General features: G+C 34.2%; 1 protein-coding gene across 6 annotated transcripts in view; it reads left to right on the plus strand.

The window, feature by feature from the left end:
* Positions 1 to 22740, plus strand: part of STXBP5L (syntaxin binding protein 5L) — a 381900-nt gene that overhangs the window by 342973 nt on the left and 16187 nt on the right. For all 6 annotated transcript variants that reach the window (XM_025475838.3, XM_025475864.3, XM_025475854.3 and 3 more), the window contains 3 exons: positions 9765 to 9935; positions 12353 to 12592; positions 19571 to 19931. In XM_025475838.3, coding sequence (XP_025331623.1) covers positions 9765 to 9935; positions 12353 to 12592; positions 19571 to 19931 — 772 coding nt within the window. The remainder of the gene's footprint in view (positions 1 to 9764; positions 9936 to 12352; positions 12593 to 19570; positions 19932 to 22740) is intronic.

A 22740-nucleotide genomic window follows, 5' to 3' on the forward strand; every position in this document is an offset into this window, starting at 1 on the left:
CAATAGATGCAGAAAAAAAAATTGAGAGAGCACAACATTCATTAATGAGAAAAACCATCAACAAAGTAGGGATAAAGGGAACATACCTCAAAATAATAAAGGCCATATACAAAACCCCACAGCTAATATCTTCCTTAATGGGCAAAAAACTAAGAGCTTTTCCCCTTTGGTCAGGAACAAGACAGGGATGTCTATTCTCACCATTGTTATTTAACATAATACTGGAAGTCCTAGCCTCAGCCATCAGACAACAAGGAAATAAAAGGCATCCAAGTGGGTAAGGAAGAAGCCAAACTTTCACTATTTGCACACAACATGATTCTCTATGTTGAAAACCCAAAGGACTCCACCAAAAAATTGCTAGAACTGATACATGAACTCAGTAAAATCACAGGATATAAAATCAACACACTGATATCTGTAGATTTCACTTGTATGTTAAGTTCAAGAAACTAAACAGATGAATATGGGAGAAAAAGAAAGACAGTCAAAATGACAAAAAAGACTTATCTATAGAGAACCAACTGAGGATTGCAGGAGGGGAAGTCTACAGGGGGTTGGGATAAATGTGTGATGACAATTAAGGAGAGCTCTTGTGGATGAGTACTAGGTTTGTATGTAAGTGATAAATACAAAATTCTACTGGAAGTAATATTATACTGTATGTTACCTGGAATTTAAATAAAAACTTGAGGAAAAAAAAAAACTTAAGAGAAAAGGGAAAGTAAATCATACAATGAAAATATAATTTTAATCCTAGGGCCTTGTTTAATCAAATAAGAATAGGGAAGAATATTTTAATAACTATGTAAATAATAAAGTTTACAAAAGGAAAAAATAGATTACTAGGCAATGCAATTAAATATATAAATATAATATTATGTCTATGTATTCAAAAGAATGTGATAAAATTATTATACTTACAGGAGATAAAATTTTATACCTTAAACCTGAAGAGAATCAACTGAATAATAAATAGAATTCAGTCACATGGCTGGTTATAAAATTCTTACGTATAACTAGTATTAAAAATTATGCCATATTGGGTCCTAACGTATGAAAAGTTCAATGAGTAGGAGAAAAAAAAAATCTACAAAGAGGCCAAATGAATACAGAAATTTTGTAGTTGTAAATAATTAACCTTTAAAATAAGTAGGGTAAAGGTAAGACATTCAATAAATGCTTGGGGCAACTAACTAGGCATCTGAAAAATAATTTCTCTATACCAAAATAAATTCTAGATAATAAAAGTATAAATAGAGAGAAACCATAAAAATGCTTTTAAAAAAAAGCATGTGAAAATGTTTTTAATAGTGTTAGAGCAAATACTTATTTGCTAAAGATAGCACAAAACTCAGTACCCATAGAAAAACAAAACAAAACACTAGTGGTTGATGAAGTTGATTAAAGACAAAAATCAATATAGGAAAAAAACTAAGACAAACGAAATTCTGCAATAAATTTGACAGACAAGTTTAATTTCTACAATGTTCAAAGTGATCAGAATGAATTCATTCATCTCTTAGGAGACTATAGCTAGACCCAGTTTCTTTCTTCCTTCTCTTTCTTTCTTTCTTTCTTTCTTTCTTTCTTTCTCTTTCTCTTTCTCTTTCTCTTTTTCTTTCTTTCTTTTTCTTTCTTTCTCTCTCTCTTTCTTCTTTCATCTCAGAATAACTGTCTGTTTTTTTTTCTCTCCCCACTCTTAATGTGGGGCTTGATGTGGATACTGACTCGTGACTCAAGACAAAGTGTCAGTTTGCTTTGTCAACATTAATCAGGATATATGGCATTTTAATGTTAAATTTTATTGTTATTTTGAGTTCTGGTCCAAGATGGCAATGTAGGAAGCTGAATTCTTCTCCTTTCATGGATACCACAGATCTATAGCTACACCTGGAGCAATTCCCTCTGAAGGAAATCCAGACTAGCTGAGTGACTCCTACATGTGGATGAATGAGTAAATACCTACATAGAAATGCATCTTTGCACATTCTCAATTATGGTGAGCCAGTAAGAATGAAAAAGACCTCTTGGACAATCACAAAGATTCAGAGTTCACCAAAAGCTTGGGCCAAGCAAATCATAAGGTTCATCTACCCAGGACCATTTCATCAAATCTGGGAGAACTGGCTCTTTTTATCTGTTGTGTAGAAATCTTTACACAAAGAGTTAGGAAAATGAAGAAACAGTATATTCCAAACAATCAAACAAACAAAAACAAGATAAAACTCCAGGGACAGATCTAATGAGATGAAGATAAGTGAACTACCTGATAGTATTCAAAATAGTGGTAATTTACATACTCCCCATGATTAGGAAAACAATGCATGAACAAAATAAGAATTTAAACAAAGAGACAAAATTCATGAGAAAGTAGCTAACAGAAATCACAGACATGAAGAATACAATAAATGCACAGAAAAAATTAATAGGTTCAACAACAGACTGAAGTGAAAGGAAGGATCAGTGAATTTAAAGGCAAAGCAGATTTCATCCAATAGAGAAGCAAGAAAAAAAAAAGAGGAAAAAGATGAAGACAACTTAAGGTAGTAATGCAACAATGTCAAGTGGGATAGTACTCACATTATAAGAATTAGAAAAGGAGAAATGTGAGAGAAAGGGAAGAAAATTTATTTGAAGAAATAATGTCTGAAAAGTTGTCTAATCTAGGGAAGGAAACTGACATCCAGATCCAGGAGGACCAGAAACTTTGCAATAGGTTGTATCCAAAGAGATCAATACCAAGACACTTAATTGTCAAAACCAAGGAAGAATCTTAAAAACAAGATAAAAAATTGTTAATAAAGGGAATCCCCATAAGGGAATTGGCATAGATGAGCATAAAATTTGCAGACCAGAATGGAATGGCATGATATATTCAAAGTGCTGTAAAAAAACAACCAAACAAACAAAAACACCCTGCCAACCCAGAATATTCTACCCAGGAAAATCATCCTTCAGAATCAAAATAGAAATAGTTTTCCAGACAAGCAAAATCTGGAGCAGTTCATTACCCTAGACTGGCCTTACAAAAAGTGTAAAAGGGACTTGAGACAAAATAGTGCTAATTAGTAACAGAAAAATATATGAAAGTATAAATATCACTGGTAAAGGTAAGTATATAGTAAAAATCAGAATAATCAAATGTAATAGAGATATGAAATTCACTCATAAATCTAGTATGAAGGCTAAAAGACAAAAGTTGTAAAACTAACTATAATAATTTGTTAATAGATATGTGAAATAAGAAGATATAAATTGTGACACCAATGACAAAATGTGAGGAGAGTAAAAATGTAGACATTTAGAATGCACTTGAACTAAAGTTGTTATTAACTTAGGTAGACCATTATAAATGTTTCTACACTTAAAACTAATACAATATTTTATGTCAAAAAGAATACAAGTTTTAAGTAACTTAAATAAGTAACATTTTATATAAGTTTTATGGTAACCACAAAGCAAAAATCTATAGTGAATACATAAAAAAGAAAGAAATCTAAGTATACACGAAAAGCATCAAATTGGAAAAAAAAAAAGCAATTATACAACCACCAAAAACAATAAGGAAGTAAGTCCATACCTATCAATGGTGACTTTAATTTTTTAAGATTTTATTTACTTGAGAGAGAGAGAAAACACAAGTGGGGGGCAGAGGCAAAGAGAGGGAGAAATAGACTCCCTGCTGAACAGGAAGCCAAATACAGAATTTGATCTCAGGACCCTGGGAGCATAACATGAGCCAAAGGCAGATGCTTCACTGAGCCACCCAGGTGCCCCTCAATGGTAACTTTAAATGTAAATGGACTACATTCTCCAATAAAAAGGCACAGTGGGTGAATGGATTTTTTTTTTTAAATGTAACAACCATATACTACCTACCAGAGACTCACTTTAATTTTAAGTACATATCAGACTGAAAGTAAATGTATGGAGAAAGATATTCCATGCAAATGATAAACAAAAGAGAGCTAGGGTAGCTAGCCCAATTCAACAATACATTAAAAGAATCTTATGATCAAGTGATATTGATCCCAGGAATGAAAGGATGGTTCAGTATCTGCAAATCAATGCGATCTATCATATTAACAAAATGAAGAGTAAAAATCATGTGATTACCTCAAAAGATGCAGAAAAGACATTTGACAAAACTCAGTATCTACTCATGACAAAAATTATAACCAAGTGGGAATGGAGGGAAGGTACCTTCCATAATAAAAACCATATATGACAGGGCCACAGCTAACATATTTGGTGGTGAAAAACTGAAAGCTTTTACTCCAAGAATGCCAGTCTCAACACTTTTATTCAATACAGTATCAGAAGTACAAACCAGGGCAAGGAAAATAATTTAAAGAAATAAAACTATTTGCAAATGAGAAGTATATAGAAAACAATAAGGACTCCACCAAAAACCTATTAAAACTAATAAATTCTGCAAAGTTGCAGAATAGAAAAATCAATATAAAAAACTCAGTTGTATTTCTATATACTAACAATGAACTATTAGAAAAAGAAATTAAGAAAATTCCATATACAATCATATCAAAAAGAATACTTAGGATTATATTTAACCAAGGTGATAAAGAACTGTGCACTGAAAACTGTAAAATATTAAGAAACTGAAGACATAAGTAAATAGATATTTCATGTTCATCGGTCAGAAGATGTAATATTGTTAAAGTGTCCAGATAGCCCAAAAGAGTTTATAGATTCAGTGCGATCCCTGTTAAGATTCCAGTGACATTTTTCACCAAAATAAAAAACATAATTTTCATGGAACCACAAATGACTCCAAATAGCTAAAGCAATCTTGAGAAAGAAAAAGAGGCATCATACTTTCTGATTTCAAACTATATTACAAAGCTATAGCAATCAAAACGGCATGGTATTGACACAAAAACAGACACATAAGTCAATGAAATAGAATAGAACCAAGAAATACACACCACACGCACACACACACACACACACACACACACGTATATCAATTAATTTACAACAAAGGAACCAAGAATATAAATAGGGAAAGTAAGATCTCTTCAATAAATGGTGCTAGGAAAACCATATAGCCACATGCGTAAGAACAAAACTGAACCACTATCTTATAGCATACACAAAAATCAACTCAAAATGGATTAAAAACTTGACTATAAGACTTTTAACAATAAAACTCCTAGAAGAAAACACAAGTGGTAAGCTCTTTGACAATGGTATTGGTAGGTATTTTTTGGATTTGAAACCAAAAGCAAAAATATGATATAGTGGGACTACATCAAACTAAAAAGCTTCTGTAAAGGAAACTAATGACAAAATGAAAAGACAATCTACTGCATGGGAGAAAATATTTGCAAATCATGTATCTGATACAAGGTTAATAACCAAAATATATAAAGGATTCATGCAATTCAATAGCAATAAAAATTCAGATTAAAAATGGCAGATGGGGTTACTTGGCTGGCTCAGCACAGCATGCAATTCTTGATCTAGGGTTTATGAGTTTAAACCCCATGTTGGGTGTAGAGCCTACTTTTTAAAAATGGGCAGAGGAACTGAATAGACACTTTTCCAAAGACAACATATAAATAACAAATTGGTACATGAAAAGGTGCTTACCATCACTGATCAGTGATGCAAATCAAATGCAAATCAAAACCACAATGAGCTATCATGTCATATCTGTTACAGTGGGTATCATCAAAAAGAAATTACAAGTGTTGGTGAGGGTGTGAAGAAAAGGGAGCTCTTATGTACTGTTGGTAGGAATGTAAATTGGTGCAGCCACTATGGAAAACAGTATGGAGGTGTATAGCCACATTCCTGCAGACTCTTAGCCAGGTATGGGTGATGAACAAGCAAGATCAAAGAAATGACCCAGAGACAGCAATTGAAACCTAGGTTTATTGAGGGAACTTAAGTACAGGGAGTCCAGGAGTGGTCAACTGAACAAAGCATCTGCTGCTGGAAATTCAATGCAGCAAGCTTTTATAGTGTAGCAATTATCCTAGCATTTCTCGGTAGCTTTGCACCTCCTTGCATGACTAATGTTCCAAGGAGATAAAAGCCTGCCACCCGGACATTCTGCATTACTGAATAGATACCTAAAATTGGCCAATCCAGGAGCCCTTGACCTGAAATGCTGAACAACACATTTTCTACATATCTTGCTTGTGGAAAAAAACAGAAGATGCATGGGATCTATACATTCTCAAGATAATGATTAACAGGGGCATTCAGGGTATGCTTGTACAAATGAGCCATCTAGCCCTTAACATACAGGAGTTATATTAAAAATAGAACTACCATATAATCTAACAATCTCACTTATAGGTATTTATCCAAAGGAAATGAAAACAATACATTGAAGGGCTGTCTGCACTCGATGTTCATTTCAGCATTGTTTACAATAGTAGAGATAGGGAAACAACCAAAGTGCCTGTCAGTGGTTGACTAGATAAAGATGTGGTATATACATATATACAATGAAATATTATCCAGCCATGAGAAAGACGGAAATCCTGCTGTTTGTAACATGGATGGACCTTGAGGGCATTATGTGAATTGAAATAAGCCAGACAGAGAAAGACAAATACTGCATGGTATCACTTATATGTTGAATCCCTAAAAAAATAAAAGTTACTACGCTCACAGAAACAGAGTAGAAAAATGGTAGCCAGAACCTGGGGAGTAGGGAAAAATAGGGAAAGGTTTGTGAAAGGGTACAAACTTTGAGCTATAAGATGCATAAGTTCTGAGAATTTAATGGAAAACATGATGACTTCATTGACAACATTGCAATGTATAATTGAAATTTGCTAAGAGAGAACTTAAATGTTCTCCCCCAAAAATAAATATGTGAAATGATGGGCATGTTAATTAAATAGATGGTAGGAATACTTTCCATAATTACGTTATACACTTAAAATACGTTATAATTTTATATGTCAGTTATACCTCATTGAAGCTGAAATTTTAAAAATAGTTATTACCAATTAAAACATTCTATTCATTACTGACAAAGCCTAAGGCCATGTTTTCAGTAAGAGATTATTTTTCCTAAAACTATAAAGTTGGCCCCAAATAGTTTTAAACATCTACTTAAATGAACAAATTATGAATTAAACTTGAACAAATGGGTAATTATGGAGAAATAAAGAGGAAGAAGCTCTTTGAAACTTTGTATTTCAGAAACTAAACATTAAACTCAAGGTACATAAACCTGTGTTCATTCAAAGTACCTTTAGCTTTGACAACAAAATCATAGCTATGTAAATGTTGCTATAGAAGAATCAAATTGAAACTGGAGAAAATAATAAGCTGATCAAGGGAAAGCCTGTGATTTAGTCCATCCAGATCTTCAGCTTAAATTCCTCAGAAAAAAAATCCTAAAAATAAGGGCTTAAAAACCTCAAAATGTCAGCAAAATGGTAGAGAATGGTGATACTCAAAAAACACTAAAAGACCAATTAAAAATTATATAAACCTCAGGTCTGGTGATTATGATAGTGGAGATGTCCTGCTGTACCAGGCCAACAATAGCACAGCTCCTAGCATTCTAGCTCCAGCATCATCAGTGCTGAGCCACTAACCATAGTTTTTTACTAAAACAGTAACTCCAGTATGGTTGGGTACTCTTTTGGTCTGTAAAGCTTCTGAGTATAACTTACAGGTTCTTCTTGAGATTTTGAGCTGCCTAATATCCTTTAATAAATTCTTTTCCTGCTAAAACAAATTAATCAATTAATCAACATTAAGTCAATTAACAAACCAACTTGTCCTCCAACCAGGGTGTCATGCCTGATTGAAGGGGCAACTTTTCCTAACAGACATACCCAGTAGGGGGCTTATTTTTACAATCTGTACCCCCAGATTTTCTCTTTTTTCCCCTTAAGTAGGCTCCATGACCAGCATGGAGCCCAATACAGGGCATGCACTCATGACCCTGAGATCAAGACTTGAGCTGAAATCAAATCAGATGCTTGACTGGGCCACCCAGGTGCTCCCAAAGTCACCATTTCTAAATTCATTCTAAGTCTTTGTTAATGCCAGCTGTTGCTCTCAGTGTTTTTCCTATTTATAAGACTACATTTGATAGTGCAGGAGGGGTAGAGCTCTTGAGTTCAGCTTCCCTATGACTAACTCATTGAGGGATATTTCTGCCTTTCCATCTAGGATTCCTGAGATTTGTGTTAATGGATCCAGGCATGGATCTCAATGTGCATTACACAGGACACTCCTAAACTCCACTAAAGAGGTCTTCAAAAATCACTACCCCTTACCACATCCTTTAGCTGGCTCTGTGGCCCAGTTTTTAAGCATATAGACACTAAATGAGAAAATCTGGTTCAGAATCCTGCCTCCATGAAAACTATTTGTATAATATTAGACAACTTTCCAAACCCTTTTTTCTGAGCTTCAGTTTCCTCAACTGCAAAATCAGGACAATAAAGCATCTACCCTTGCAGGACTGTTGTGATGATTATAGGGTAACGTATATGAAGTGTCTGACATTTAAGCATTTGATAATATATTAACTCTCCTTTTTAAAAAATAATAAAAGACACTAATGCATATTAACAGTGAAATCTAATTGTTATTCTTGCACTAGCTGCAAGGAAACCCAGGAAATGGACAAACTATAATACAAAAAGGCTATAATGGAGTAAACATCTGATACCATATGGACATTAAACATGATTCTTCTCCATTTAAGTTTATTGTTCTTTGAATGACCAAAGTACATTTTTAAATGTAGTCTGATGGGATGCCTGGGTGGCTCAGCAGTTGAGCCTCTGCCTTTGGTCCAAGGAGTGATCCCAGAGTCCTGGGATTGAGTCCCACATCACGCTGCCTGTGAGAATCCCGCTTCTCCCTCTGCCTGTATCTCTGCCTTTCTCTGTCTCTGTCTTTCATGAATAAATACATAAAAATCTTTTAAAAAATAAGTGTATTCTGAATATTACAGAACTATGAGAATTCGTTTCAAATATTATATATATCAGCAATTAGAAAAGACCTATTTTTAGTTGTATTATCTCTAAGTTTTAGTTATATCAAAACAGTGTTAAACTCATAAGCTCTAAATAAATAGTACTATTTGTCTTAGACATGAGCAGTTTAAATAGCTGGAACAAGAATGACAGTAATAATTTTCATTCAGAATTTGCCATATGCCAAGAAGTGTTCTGGCATGAGACATGAATTACCACAAAAACTCCAAGATGTAGATAATATTCCCACTTATAGAAAAGGAAACTAAAGTATGAGGACTTCAGTAATTTGTGCAACTTGTAAATGGTAGAACTGGGATTTGAGCCCAGGAAATCTGGCTGTAAAAATCAATATTCTTAAGTATCATTCTCAACTGCATAGTAAGATGCTTCTATTCCACTCCAAGTACTTGAAGTACTTCCAAAACTTATATAAATAGGTATATATTTAAATTATGCAAAAGAAAGTTGAATATTGTAACCTATTTTGTATTGCCATTAAATGGTACAACACTTAATGTGGACAGAGAATAAATTTTAAGCTATGTTAATTAGCCAAATATTAAAAATGAACTTACATGTAATAAAAATCTTATGAAATTTTTGGCTCACTACTAAAAATGTGACTAAATCTTAAAATAGCACAGACTTAGCCATCTTTATATGGTTTGAAGAAAAAGGAATTCTCACTCTTCATTTATTAATCTACATTTGGATTCCTTTTTATGAAGATTTAATTATTGTATTTATGTTGCCTTTTTCCTCTTGCTACAGATCATGTAAATGGACACTGCACAAGTCCAACCTCTCAGAGTTGCACTTCTGGAAAACGTCTATCCAGTGCTGATGTTTCAAAAGTAAATCGCTGGGGTCCTGGAAGACCACCATTTCGGAAAGCACAATCAGCTGCTTGCATGGAAATTTCTTTACCAGTCACAACAGAAGGTAAGTTAAACATGCAAATTTTTGTGGATATAATTAAAATTTGATATGCCATGAAAACAGGAGCTAGAGGACAATGGATGTAGGTCTTGTGTATTTAAAACTATAGTCAACCAAAAAAAAAAAAAAAACCTATAGTCAACCCTAGGCAATGAGTAACAGTCTGGTCAAGCTGTGGCCGTGACTCCAAATCCATTCCTTACTGTACCTCCTCCTTCATCGCTAAAATCAGAATGGCTCTGCTTTTTGGTAAACAGCTCCTCTGTACAAAGAGAGGCCTATGCCTTAAACAGTTCTCTATACTACCAGCAATAATTGAGAGCTTTCTTCCATCTCAATAGCAAGCCTTTTAGTGTCTCTATCTGTGGATAGTTATTTAATGTCTTGCAAGCCTAATTTCCTTAATTGTCAAGAGAATGTGACCAAGATAAAGGCAAGATCGTAGGATGCCTGGCTGGCTCAGTCAGTTGACCATCTATCTTCAGCTAGGGTCATGATCCCAGGGTCCTGGAACCCAGCTATGCCTCTGGCTCCCTGCTTGGCTACCCCTCTCCCCCTACCTGCCACTCCCCCACTTCTGTTTTGGGAAATAAATAAAGTAAAAGAAAAGAAAAGAAAAGAAAAGAAAAGAAAAGAAAAGAAAAGAAAAGAAAAGAAAAGAAAAGAAAAGAAAAGAGAAAAGAAAGAGAAAAGAAGAAAGAGAAAAGAAAAGAAAAGAAAAGAAAAGAAAAGAAAAAGGCAAGATCTTAAGTACTAAACTTTGCAATCTTCCTCTTCATGTTTTTAAAAGGAAGGATTAATTGCTTACTTATGGGATGAGTGTTGGAGCAGAGATTAAAGTATAAGAGCTCAAAGGCCAGAGATGGTTAGAGAGGGAGGAAAAAAAGGAATCTTGTAGCTTAGTACTAACAGTCTTGCTGACAAAGAATTTTGGGGAAAGATACAGGAAAAAATTATCTTAGAAGATTTTCTATGGTAATTCTATCCTACAAAGTATTTCCCCATTTATCACTTCTCAAGCAATGTGGTAGTAATTTCCCCATTTACCACTTCTCAAAAAATAACAAAAATTAAAAAATTATACCATACTAAATCTGGTTCATGGACATGCAGATAATGTTATCTCTCAGACAGGTATAGGAGTAACAAACTTGAATGTTGATGAACCACAAACAGAAAATCTTTTAAAGCATATTAGCTAGAAATTTTATAATAGAAGCAAAATGTAAAGGTTATAGAAGTAGCACTCTTAATCACTTGATTGAGAATTTTAAGTTTTAGACATTTCTGCCTCTAACTTGTACTGGATTCTGGGATAGTTGCTTAACTCTATGTCTCTGTCTCCAAATCTACAAAATTATATAGATTATATTCAAGCTCCTTTGCATCTCTAAGTTTTATTACAAATAATTATCTTTACAAATTCTAAGGGATAAAAAGGGGGAATCAGGAATACTATATTTTGCTTTCTAGAAAAAGGAGAATCTAAGGAACTTATATTTAATCTCTTTTTATAAAAATGAGTCACACTTGTACCTATCAAGAAAGAAAAGGAGTGAATGCAGTGGTAAAAAGAATATGAGGAACTTGAACTTTGGAGCGATTATAAAAACAAAACATTCCTAATGGTAGTTAACTGAGGGGGGTGCATTTATACTTATTGGAGTGTGCACATGTATGAGTGTTGATGAGCAGGAAAACTTTAAACCATCCTGCTTCCTTTAGGTGGCCTGAATCCCTCTCAGAAAGATTACCATTAACAATGAGAATGGCGCTGTCTACAGCTTCTCATTTGATCCTAGGCAAAGTTAGAACTGGATTTGGATTCAAGGTAGGTAGCCTGAAAGTAGTTCAGGGATATAGCATTTGCTCTTTAACCTTGGTAAATACTCCAATTTTTATGACTGTAGTTACTCCAAATATAGTGAAAACAAAAATTGTGTCAGGTAGGGAAATGTATTCACCAAGAACATTTGTGAGTTTGTAAGTAGCCATAATGTTGTCAGTAGGTGGGAACTGCCAAGAAATCATCAGGAATATTTTCAACAGTTGGTAGAAGGGAAGCATAATTAAAATGGTACCAGAAATTCTTATAACTTTGACTACTCAGACAATTTTTTTCCAGATTAGAAAATTTCAACTAATTTGTGAAAATATAGGGAGAAAACATGGTACACTGGAACTCTGGAGACCCAAGTTCCAGCCCCAGCTCTGCCTAAGTTTATGATTTACATTTCTAGACTTCAGTCTCTTCATTATCAAAATAAGCTGGTGAACTGGACAAGCTGTCTTCCAGATTAGTCAACAAGGAATCAAATTCCACTTCCCCTTCATAATTTTGGTTTTCATGTACTAAATCTGACTTTACTTATTATGGAAATACACTAACACTTAATTTTTGTTTTTTTACACTACTATAGAAAGCCGAGAAAATTCTTATAATCGTTCTAGGAGCTCTAGCATCTCCAGTATTGACAAAGATTCAAAAGAAGCAATTACAGCACTATACTTCATGGAGTCCTTTGCTCGGAAAAATGACCCTACAGTCTCCCCTTGTTTGTTTGTTGGAACTAGTCTGGGAATGGTGTTAATCATCTCCCTGAACCTACCTTCAGCAGATGAACAAAGATTTACAGAGCCAGTCATGGTATTGCCAAGTGGTAAGACTTTTTATTTATTCCTTAATTGGTCCTTTTTCACATTTAGATATAAGATAATATATAACATTAATTTGTATTGATCTGGAATAAAGATTGTAAGTATTCTGTATATTGGAAACTATTGAAAATTTCATAAATCATATATTATTCCAACTCCTGTCATACAGCAAATTACCATTCCTTAGAATAAAATAATTATTTCTATAGTAGGAAACTGAAACTGCCCACCTAAACAATGACTTGGGGAAAAGTTTTCTGAAAAATACTAAGGAAAACCTTAATACAAAAGTTAAAGTATTTAGGGATCCCTGGGTAGCACAGCGGTTTGGCGCCTGCCTTTGGCCCAGGGCGCGATCCTGGAGACCCGGGATCGAATCCCACGTCGGGCTCCCGGGGCATGGAGCCTGCTTCTCCCTCTGCCTGTGTCTCTGCCTCTCTCTCTCTCTCTCTCTATGTGACTATCATAAATAAATTAAAAAATTTAAAAAAAAAAGTTAAAGTATTTAAAGAAGTATTTCTCCAAAGTTCCATGCCAGGTCAGAGCCTATGAATGTTTTTTATCATTCCTGAAGAACTCAGATTAATCTAAAAGCACTCTGACCTGACATGGCTTCCTAAAGTCCTTGGTAACCTTCCCATCTTGTTTCAAAGACATGCCACACAATTTCTTTCCTTTTAATCCTAGTGCCTAAAGAATTTGACATAAGTTATGCATACTGTTGCTAAAGCATATGTTATATTTTCTTCCTACTTGAATTATCTTTCCTTCCAAAGAGGAGATGACTGATTCCTTGTGCTCTTCCTTTGAATATTTTAAAACTTGTTCTTCTCAATAACTTATTTCGTATTTCCTATGTATGTTTTTCAGATAGTTTTTAAGTAAAAAAAAATAAAGAATTTTATTAGTATATAGGATAAGAAATTTTATTTTAAAAGAATACATATATAGAGAATGCTAGATCACAGTGAATTATATTTTGTTAACTGGTGTGCTAAATTCTTATAGATTTTTACTTATTCTAGGTAGAATATTCAGCTCTCTAATGTGGCAAACTTAGATAAATGTATGTGTGTATGTGTATGTGTGTGTGTGTGTGTGTGTGTGTGTGTTAAACAAAAAATTGATTTTCTCACATTTCTGGAGACTAGAGGGCCAAGGTATCAGCAATTCTGGTTTCTTCTGAGGCCTCTGTCCTTGGCTTGTAGATAGCCAGTCTTACCATGTCCTCACCATGACTATCCTTGTGTGCACGTACCACTGGTGTCTCCCTGTGTATCCTCATCTCTTCTTGGACACCAGTCAGTCCCGCTTAAGGCCCACTCTAACAACCTCCTTTTAATTCAATCATTTCTTTAAAGGGACTATCTTAAATATAGTCACCTTCTGAGTTACTAAGGTTTAGGCTTTCAACCTATGAATTTGGTGGGGACACAATTCAGCCCATCAAATGCATTATGTTTTAAAAGTTAATCTGTTAGAGCCACTTTAATTGTAAACATACTTCATGATGAGAAAATATCTTTTATTATATTCCTAATTTTAAGGAACTATTCTTTTATACTGGTTGAGTTAGAGCCACATCAGTGAGGTAATAATTATTAAACATTAATTCAATCCACTATTTAACACAATAAATTGTTATCCAAATTGGACACATAATATTTGCTAGGCATTCCTCATAAGTTTAAAGGTGAAAATCTAAATCCTGTGTACCCAAGTTTACAACCATATATGGAAGACAATTTTTTAAATTTAAATTCAGTTAGCTAGCATAGAGTGCATACTTCGTTTATGATGTAGTGTTCAATAATTCATCAGTTACGTATAACACCCAATGCTCATCATATCATGTCCTTCTTAATGCCCATCACTCAATTACCCCATCCCCCCCATCAACCTTCCCTCCAGCAACTCTGTTTCCTATAGTTAAGAGTCTCTCATGGTTTTTCTCCTTGATGACTTTTCATTCAGTTTTTCCTCCCTGGAAGACAATTTTCTAAGAGATATTCTAACATATAAATATGGCTTTCTATGTCACAAACCTAGAAATAAACAGATCTGGAACTAATTTAAGAGATCTCTCAATATTATAGGAAAGTCCTTTACCATTCTTAACAAACAGACATAGACTAAAAATGACGGCAAATTACAAAATAAGTAGAGATTTAACTTAATAATATGGTATCTGGTTAGTAAATATTTACAAAGCTTTTCCTTATCTATTTAAAGCTTTGTAATGGGAACCTGTCTTCTCCAGTTTTCTGTCATTATTCTCCTGTTTTTTAAAATCTTTAGTTAATATCAATATCAGCTCACCAATTGTAACAAATGTACCACACTAATACAAAGTATTAATAATAAAGGACAAAGGGAGCCTATGGGAACTCTGTACTACCCTCTCAATTTTCTATAAACCTAAAACTGCTCTAAAAAAAGTATTTTTAAAAAAGAGCTATATAAAAGAGTAAACTATGAAGCTAGGTTCAGATGTGTTTTATTAATAACCTTGGAAAAGAGAGAAAGCATAATTGTAAGATCCTAAAAGAGTACTATGAACAATAATATGCGTATAAATTGGACAACCCAAAAGAAATGGATAAATTCCTAGAAACATAAAACCTACTAAGACTGAACCATGAAGAAATAAAAATCTGAACAGATCTATAAGAAGGAGATTGAATCAGCAATCAAAAACCTCTCAACAAAGAAAAGCCCACTTCTCTTTTTTAAGGAAACTTTTCATATTAATTTACTGTGGTTCTCTTGACAACAAATTCAATGATATGAAAATTTGAAGTGCACTAAGTCATTGAATTTTAGAGTGGAAAAGCACATTAAGATTATCCATTCCCAGTAGTTCTCCCTTTAGTCTGTATCAGAATCACTTAGAGGGTTTGTTACAACAGAGATTATTGGTCCCCACCCCCAGAATTTCCAATTCAGTAGGTCTGGGGTAGAGTTTGAGGATTTGCATTTTTAACAAGCTCCCAGGTGATGCTGATTCTACAAATGAACTTTACGCTGGGATGGAAAAAACTACAATCTGTTGGCTCCTGTGTAGGGAAAAACCTAGTGCTTCCTCCTTCTGTGTTTGTCCTGTGTGTCTCTTTTACTTTCATACTACTTCCACACACAACACTTTCAACATCAGCTGTATAGAGATTTTTTCCCCATAGCAAGAAATTCTTCACAACACCAGCTGGGTGTCCCAATTTAACTTGATTCTGACACTATCTAGAGATAACTATCAGATCCCACAAGTTAAGGGCTCAGCTCCATAAAACTGCCCCCTCTCCTTCCTTTAGACACCAATAGCAAGTCTAGTTTGTTACCTGTGCTTCTGACCCATCGGCTACAAATCTGAGGTTCCCATAACCCCTCCTTGGGTTCAATTAATTTGCTAGAGTGGCTCACAGAACTCAGGAAAACTGTTTACTTACCATGTACCTGTTTGTTATAAAAGGATACAGATGAACATCCAGATGGAAGACATGAGTAGAATAAGGTATGTAGAAAAGAACACAGAATTTCCAAGCCTTCTCCAGAAGCGTCACTCCCCCTGCGCCTATTCACCAACCCAGAAGCTCTCAAAACCCCTTCCTTTAGAATTTTATGGAGGCCTTATTATATAGGCATGATTGACTAAATCAGTGACCACTGGTGATTGAATTCGATCTCCAGCCTCCTCCCTTCCTTCCCCAGAGGTGGGGAATGGAAAGTACTGAAAGTACCAACCCCCTAATCACAATGGTCCATCTAGCAACCAGCCCCATCCTTAGGTGAGGTCCCAAAGTCACCTTATTAATATAATAAAAGACACCTGTATTGCCCCCTCATTTAGAAATTCCAAGAGTTTTAGGGACTCTATGTCAGACACAGAATAAAGACCAAATATATGTTTATTTATAAATCACAGTATTACACATTCAACTTAATCACAATTCTGGTTAAATTTAATTCTACCTACTTTATTTCTATACCTGTGTGGCTGAATATGGCTAGAGAAAAATATATAACCACAATAAATAGTCTCATTTTGAAATAAATCAACTAGGCTCCTATGCTGCTGGGTAATTATATTTACTATTTTTCCCTAGTCCTCTCACCCACGCTCTTGAACAATTATAGTTTATTCACTCTCCTCAAACCTTCAATACTTCCTCTGCTGTTTTCAATGTCAGCTAATGACCACGTGTCCTCTTTCACTAAGAAAATTGAAACACACAGGTAACCACTACCAACCTGCTTATATCTTCATGGTCTCTATATTCTCTCCAGTTACTATGACTAACTGTAAGCTCTCAACTTGGCCAACCTCTCTACTGTACACTCAAGAAAGTCAATCCAGCAACTTTTCATCTGTTTCCTTTATATAGTTATGTTATTATATCTATATTATTACACCTAATTATGTAATTATAATGATAATAGATACTGATCTTTCTGCTAGATCAACAAACATGCTGTTCTTTCTCCCATTAAGAGAGAAACACTTAGAGTGCCTAACTAGCTCAGTTGGTAGAGTATGTGACTCTTGATCTCAGGGTTGGGAATTCAAGCCCTACGTTGGATGTAGAGGTTACTTAAAAAATAAAATATTTAATAAATAAAAGTGAAAAACTCTCTTTAATGTATCCTTCTATAATGCTCCATTTCATTTATCTTTCTCTAATGCAAAACTCCTCGAAATGTGTTATATTCACTATTTCCAATTTTATTCTCCCATTCTCTCATTTCTATTCTAATCAAGCTTTCTCCCATATCAATCAGTCAAAATCTCTACCTATGTCACCACTGACTTCATGCTAGATCCAAAGGTCAGTTCTCGGACCACATCTTACTTGACATACCAGCACATATTACACAGTTTACTTCACTTGGATTCTAGAACAGTATATTCACCTACTTTTCTTCCTACCTTTCTAGCCATTCCTTCTCAGTCCACTTTGCTGGTTCCTTCTCATTTCACTGGGCTTAAAACATCAGAATGCCCCCAAACTGACTCAAACCTTTTTTATTTTCTATTTATATTCAAGGACAAAATGAAATCAACCAGCCTCATGACTTTAAGTGCCATTGATAATCTGATGGGTCATATATTTGTATTTATAGTCTGGAACCATCTTGAAATTTCTGACATAGCTATCTAGTTATTTAAAATCCACTTAGAGGGCAGCCCAGGTGGCTCGAGCAGTTTAGTGCTGCCTTCAGCCCAGGGCGTGATCCTGGAGACCCGGGATCGAGTTCCACGTCGGGCTCCCTGCATGGATTCTGCTTCTCCCTCTGCCTGCCTCTCTCTCAATCATTAAAAAAAAAAAAAAAAAAAAATTAAGAAAAAAACCCACTTAGATGTCTAAATAAGCATCTCAAACTTAACATGTCCCAAACTGAGTTCCTGGTATTCCTTTCTTTTTCCTTGTATTCTTTCCCATATCTGTTAATGGCAGTTCCATCCTTCCAGTTTCTCAGGTCACATACATTAGAATCATCCTGGAACACTATGTTTCTTTCACACTCTAAGTCCAGTTTATTAGCAAATTCTGTTGGTTTGACCTTTATATTATCCTCAGATTCTGATAATTTTTTGCTACTTCCTTTGTTACCACCTGATTGGAGGAAACCTCTATCCATTTCTTGCCTTGATTTATTGTACTAACCTATTAACTGTTCTCCCTTTGTCCAATCTTGATGCCCTTTAGGATATGGCCAGCAGGAAGAGTGATCCTGTTAAGTGCAAATTGAATTACATCACTCTATTCTCAAAACCTTCCTCATACCAAGTAAAACTCTAATGCTTTTGTCTTTTTTTTTTTCCATCATGCAATAGCTGTTCTTTTCTTCCTCAACTCTCAGACTGAAGGGGCTAAACTCGCTAAACTCTGCTCTCCTACCTTCTTCACTTACCTTTCTAAGACATTTATAGGCTTCTTAGTTTGGGAGTGGATTTTAAAATACAACTGGGATGTTAAATCATCTAAACATTTATTTTAAATTTGATACGTTTTAAGTAATTTAAATAGTAGAGTACTTTCTAAGTGGAATGTATTTTTATTTATCATCCTTTCTTTTTCAAGTATCTGCTATATGTATACTCTTGAGGCATATCAGCCTGGGTTAATCCCCTTACTCTCTCTACAAGATGTTAGAGGACAAAGGAAAGGAAAGGCTACTTGGGCATTACTTAGGGGAAAGTTTGGTAATGTCCAACGGTCAATCTATCTCAAGTTACCTCCTAAGCTTTGTAGTATCCTGTCCTCTGGGACTGGTAAAAATACCTATAGGTAATAATCGGGCATGAATATTCAAACTTGGAGAATCCAGGTGAGTAAAAACTTCTTTTCCATATAAAGATGCATAAGCCTGCTTAAGAGCCAAATAATTTTTTAATAGAATCAGAATTGCTAGTATGAACTCTGTATGTTAAAATTTCATGAAATTCATTCTAGGTGTTTAATTTCAGAAGAAGAAAAAACCATTTTCTAGTAAATGAGCCTAAGAAATAAGAGAATGGAATCAGATGGCATGATTTTTTTCAGTTGAACTTATTTCAATAAATGAAAATTGTAAATTTTCTAAAATGTGTTTTTTGAAAAGGGATGTTAAAGGGAGGAATATATGTATGGTAAAAGAATACTGGCTTAGAAAATAGGAAACATGAGTTCTAATCCAGGCTCAATCACTAACTTGCCATGTGACATGGCCCAAGTCTCATCATTGTTCTGGGTCTCCATTTTTTATTAATAAAATGAAAGGATTTGACAAGTTGATATCTTAGGCCCCTTTTAGACCTAACATTCTATGATGCCAAATTGTCGCAAGTGATGAACTCGCAAATCTACTGATTTATATATATATTACTGCAATATTATGATACTATAGATATAAACTATTATTATAAAACATTTATTGCCCATAAATGAATAACAACTGTTTTAGAAAGAATTTCACATGCCAGTGATATGAAATTGTTTTTATAGGTACATTCCTCTCACTGAAAGGAGCTGTGCTAGCATTCTCCTGTATGGACCGAAATGGCGGATTAATGCAACCGCCATATGAAGTTTGGAGGGATCCAAACAACATAGATGAAAATGAAAAATCTTGGAGAAGGAAACTGGTCATGAACTGCCCCTCTCCATCCCAAGAAATAGGAGATCATCAGTATACAATAATCTGCTCAGAAAAACAAGCCAAAGTCTTCTCACTGCCTTCTCAGACTTGTCTTTATGTTCATAACATCACCGAGACATCTTTTATACTGCAAGCAGATGTGGTGGTCATGTGTAACAGTGCCTGCTTGGCATGCTTTTGTGCCAATGGGCATATCATGATAATGAGGTACTTGCCTTCTTTATAAATTATCTGGTAATCACAACAGTGTGACCAAGGTACAATTCTGAAAAGTATATGTGTAATGTGCAATCAAGAAGCAACCTAAGATCATTGCTTCATTATGTTTTGTGAATGTTTTATTGTTTGCCGATTTGAGGAGACTATGTGGTTTATACCTTTTTTTATTTTTTGCTTTTGCTAAAAATGCTTTACATTGTGAATGAAAAATATATTTTAATTGATTTCAAGGAATCTAAGGAACAAGTGATTTTTCTTGTCATTAACACATTAATTCACATTTACTGAACATGTTACCCCCAGATTCTATGGTAGGCATAAAAAATAAAAATGAGTAAACTCTAAGGAAAAGAAATGAACTTAACTTTTTCTATGTTTTATAGTCCACACAAGAACTTTACATACAGAGTTTAATTTGGTCCTTAAGGTTTCTGTAGGACATAGGAAAACCAAGTATTATTTGCATCCTCCATTTTACATATGTTAATAAATTAAAGCTCAAATTTGCCTGAGTTGAAAGTCTAGGAAAGAGTAAGACTAGCACTGAACAGTATATTAAAAGTCATAACTACAATTGAAATATAACATTGTATAAGTTTAAGATATAAAACATGATTATTTGATATAGGTATATATTGTGAAGTTACTACCACAATAATGGTAGTTAACATATCTATCACCTCACAGTTACCACTTTTGTGTGTGTGGTGAGAACTTTTAAGATCTACTCTTCTAGCAACTTCAAGGATACAAGACAATATGGTTAACTATAAGTCACCATGCTGTACATTAGAACCCCAGAATTTAATAATCTTGTAACTGGAGGTTCATGCCCTTTGACAACCTTATAATAAGGTATCAGGTGAGAGATTTCATTATACTGTTAGTAAATTAAAATTCATGAGACACAAAATTAACTACCTAATGATTTTATGAGTTCAACAAACACTTAATAAACATAATCTATGTAGAAGTCACTGTCATTCATTTTAATACTTCACCCGGTTCCAAAAATCACTGTTACAGTTAAGCATTATACTAGTCCTGTTATAAAATTAGTAAAAATGTAGTCGTGGTTCTTAAAAAGCTTACTATTAAATTAGGAGAGATAAGACAGATACACAAGTAATTATATATATTCCAATAGAGGAAATATAGGGTCGAATTTTCTAGACACAAACTAAGTCCTCAGAATTCAGTCATGACATAGTTGGTATATGTTATAAAAAAGGAGATGTTGGGAGGAAAGTAAACTGAAGAGGTGGATGGCATAAATTATTGAGGACCTTTGATGGCAGGCTAATGAGTTTGATGATAATCAGTTAGTAGCTAACCTGCTCCATTTATCCATTAGGAAATACACATGGAAGGAGAGCTTGAAATGGTTTTCTGAACTAAGTGTTAGCTATCTAGAAAGCAAAGTTGAAACAGGTGTGAGGAATAATTGAGGGAAACTTGCTGAATGTAAAACTGATTGATTGTGAAAGACAGTAGAGGTCATTAAATCTGAAGATTAGAAGAGAATTTAAAGGTTAAAATAATTTAATGAATTTGGATAATAATGATGTCATTAGCAGATAGGAAAGTCATGGGAATTTGGAAAAGCTGATAATGAGATGTTTGAGAATGAGTGCTTGAAATTTGAAGTGCTTTTAAGCCATTCCCAAAGAAGTTTGGCAAACAATTTAAGGTCTGGACTCCTAGAAAAATATGGAAGATCTCACTCTGAAAATCATCTATGTAATAAATGCATTAGTGAAAGAGCATTGCATGAGATCATCAAAGAAGATAGTATAGAAAGGAGAAATAGTCTTATCTGGGAACAAAAACTTGAGGATATCTCTATATTCATGTAGAAAAAAAAATCCAGCAGAAGATATTGATAAGTCATCAGAGAGATAGGAAAAGGACAAGAATAACTCATGAAAGGATAGAAGAAATCCAAATAAAAGATAGAAGACCACCAAGACAATGGTCAAGAGGTAGTCAGATATAGCAGAGAGGCCAAAGAATTTGAATAGAAGAAAAAAGCAATATGCCTGGCAACTTAACAGGATATTACTGATCCTTGAGAAAGCAAATCTTGAGAGCACGGTGGAGGCAAAAACTAAATTTTCAATGGAGTAGAGGCAGTAGTATAGATCAGGAGTTCACAAACTATCATCCACAGACCATGTCTTTCCTGCCCTCCACCTAATCTAATACTGTGCAGGCTGAGAGCTAAGAATAGATTTTACATTTTAAGATGTTGAAAAAAATCAGAGAATATTTCATAATATGTGAAAATTATATGAAATTCAAATTTCAGTTTCCATAAATAAAGTTTTTTTGGAACACAGCCACACTCATTTGTTTACATAATGTCTAGCTGCTTTTGCATGGCAGGGCAGAGTGGATTAATTGTAACAGACGCTATGACCTACAAAGCCTATATAATATTTACTATCTGGTGCTTTAATAAAAGTTTGCCAAAGAAAAAAACAAAAACAAACAAACAAAAAAGTTTGCCAACCCCTGGTATAGAGATTATTCTTTCAGGAAATTTTGTGGTAAAGAAAGATGAAAGACAGGGAAGTCGTTCAGTAGCAAAACTAGATTTTCAAGAGTGTTTTTACTGTTATATTTATTTTCTTTAGTAGGGGAGACATGAGTAGATTTGTAAGCCAAGAAAAAGTAGAGAAAGCTTTGAAAAAATAAAAACAATCATTTATTGTCTGCTCATTCTCATAAATATTTGTGGTTCTTTTTCTTCTTATCTGGTTTCTCTTTCTCAAATTGTATTTTGGTATTTGTCATG

This window comes from Canis lupus, chromosome 33 (genome assembly GCF_003254725.2).
Source record: "Canis lupus dingo isolate Sandy chromosome 33, ASM325472v2, whole genome shotgun sequence".
Lineage (NCBI taxonomy): Eukaryota > Metazoa > Chordata > Mammalia > Carnivora > Canidae > Canis > Canis lupus.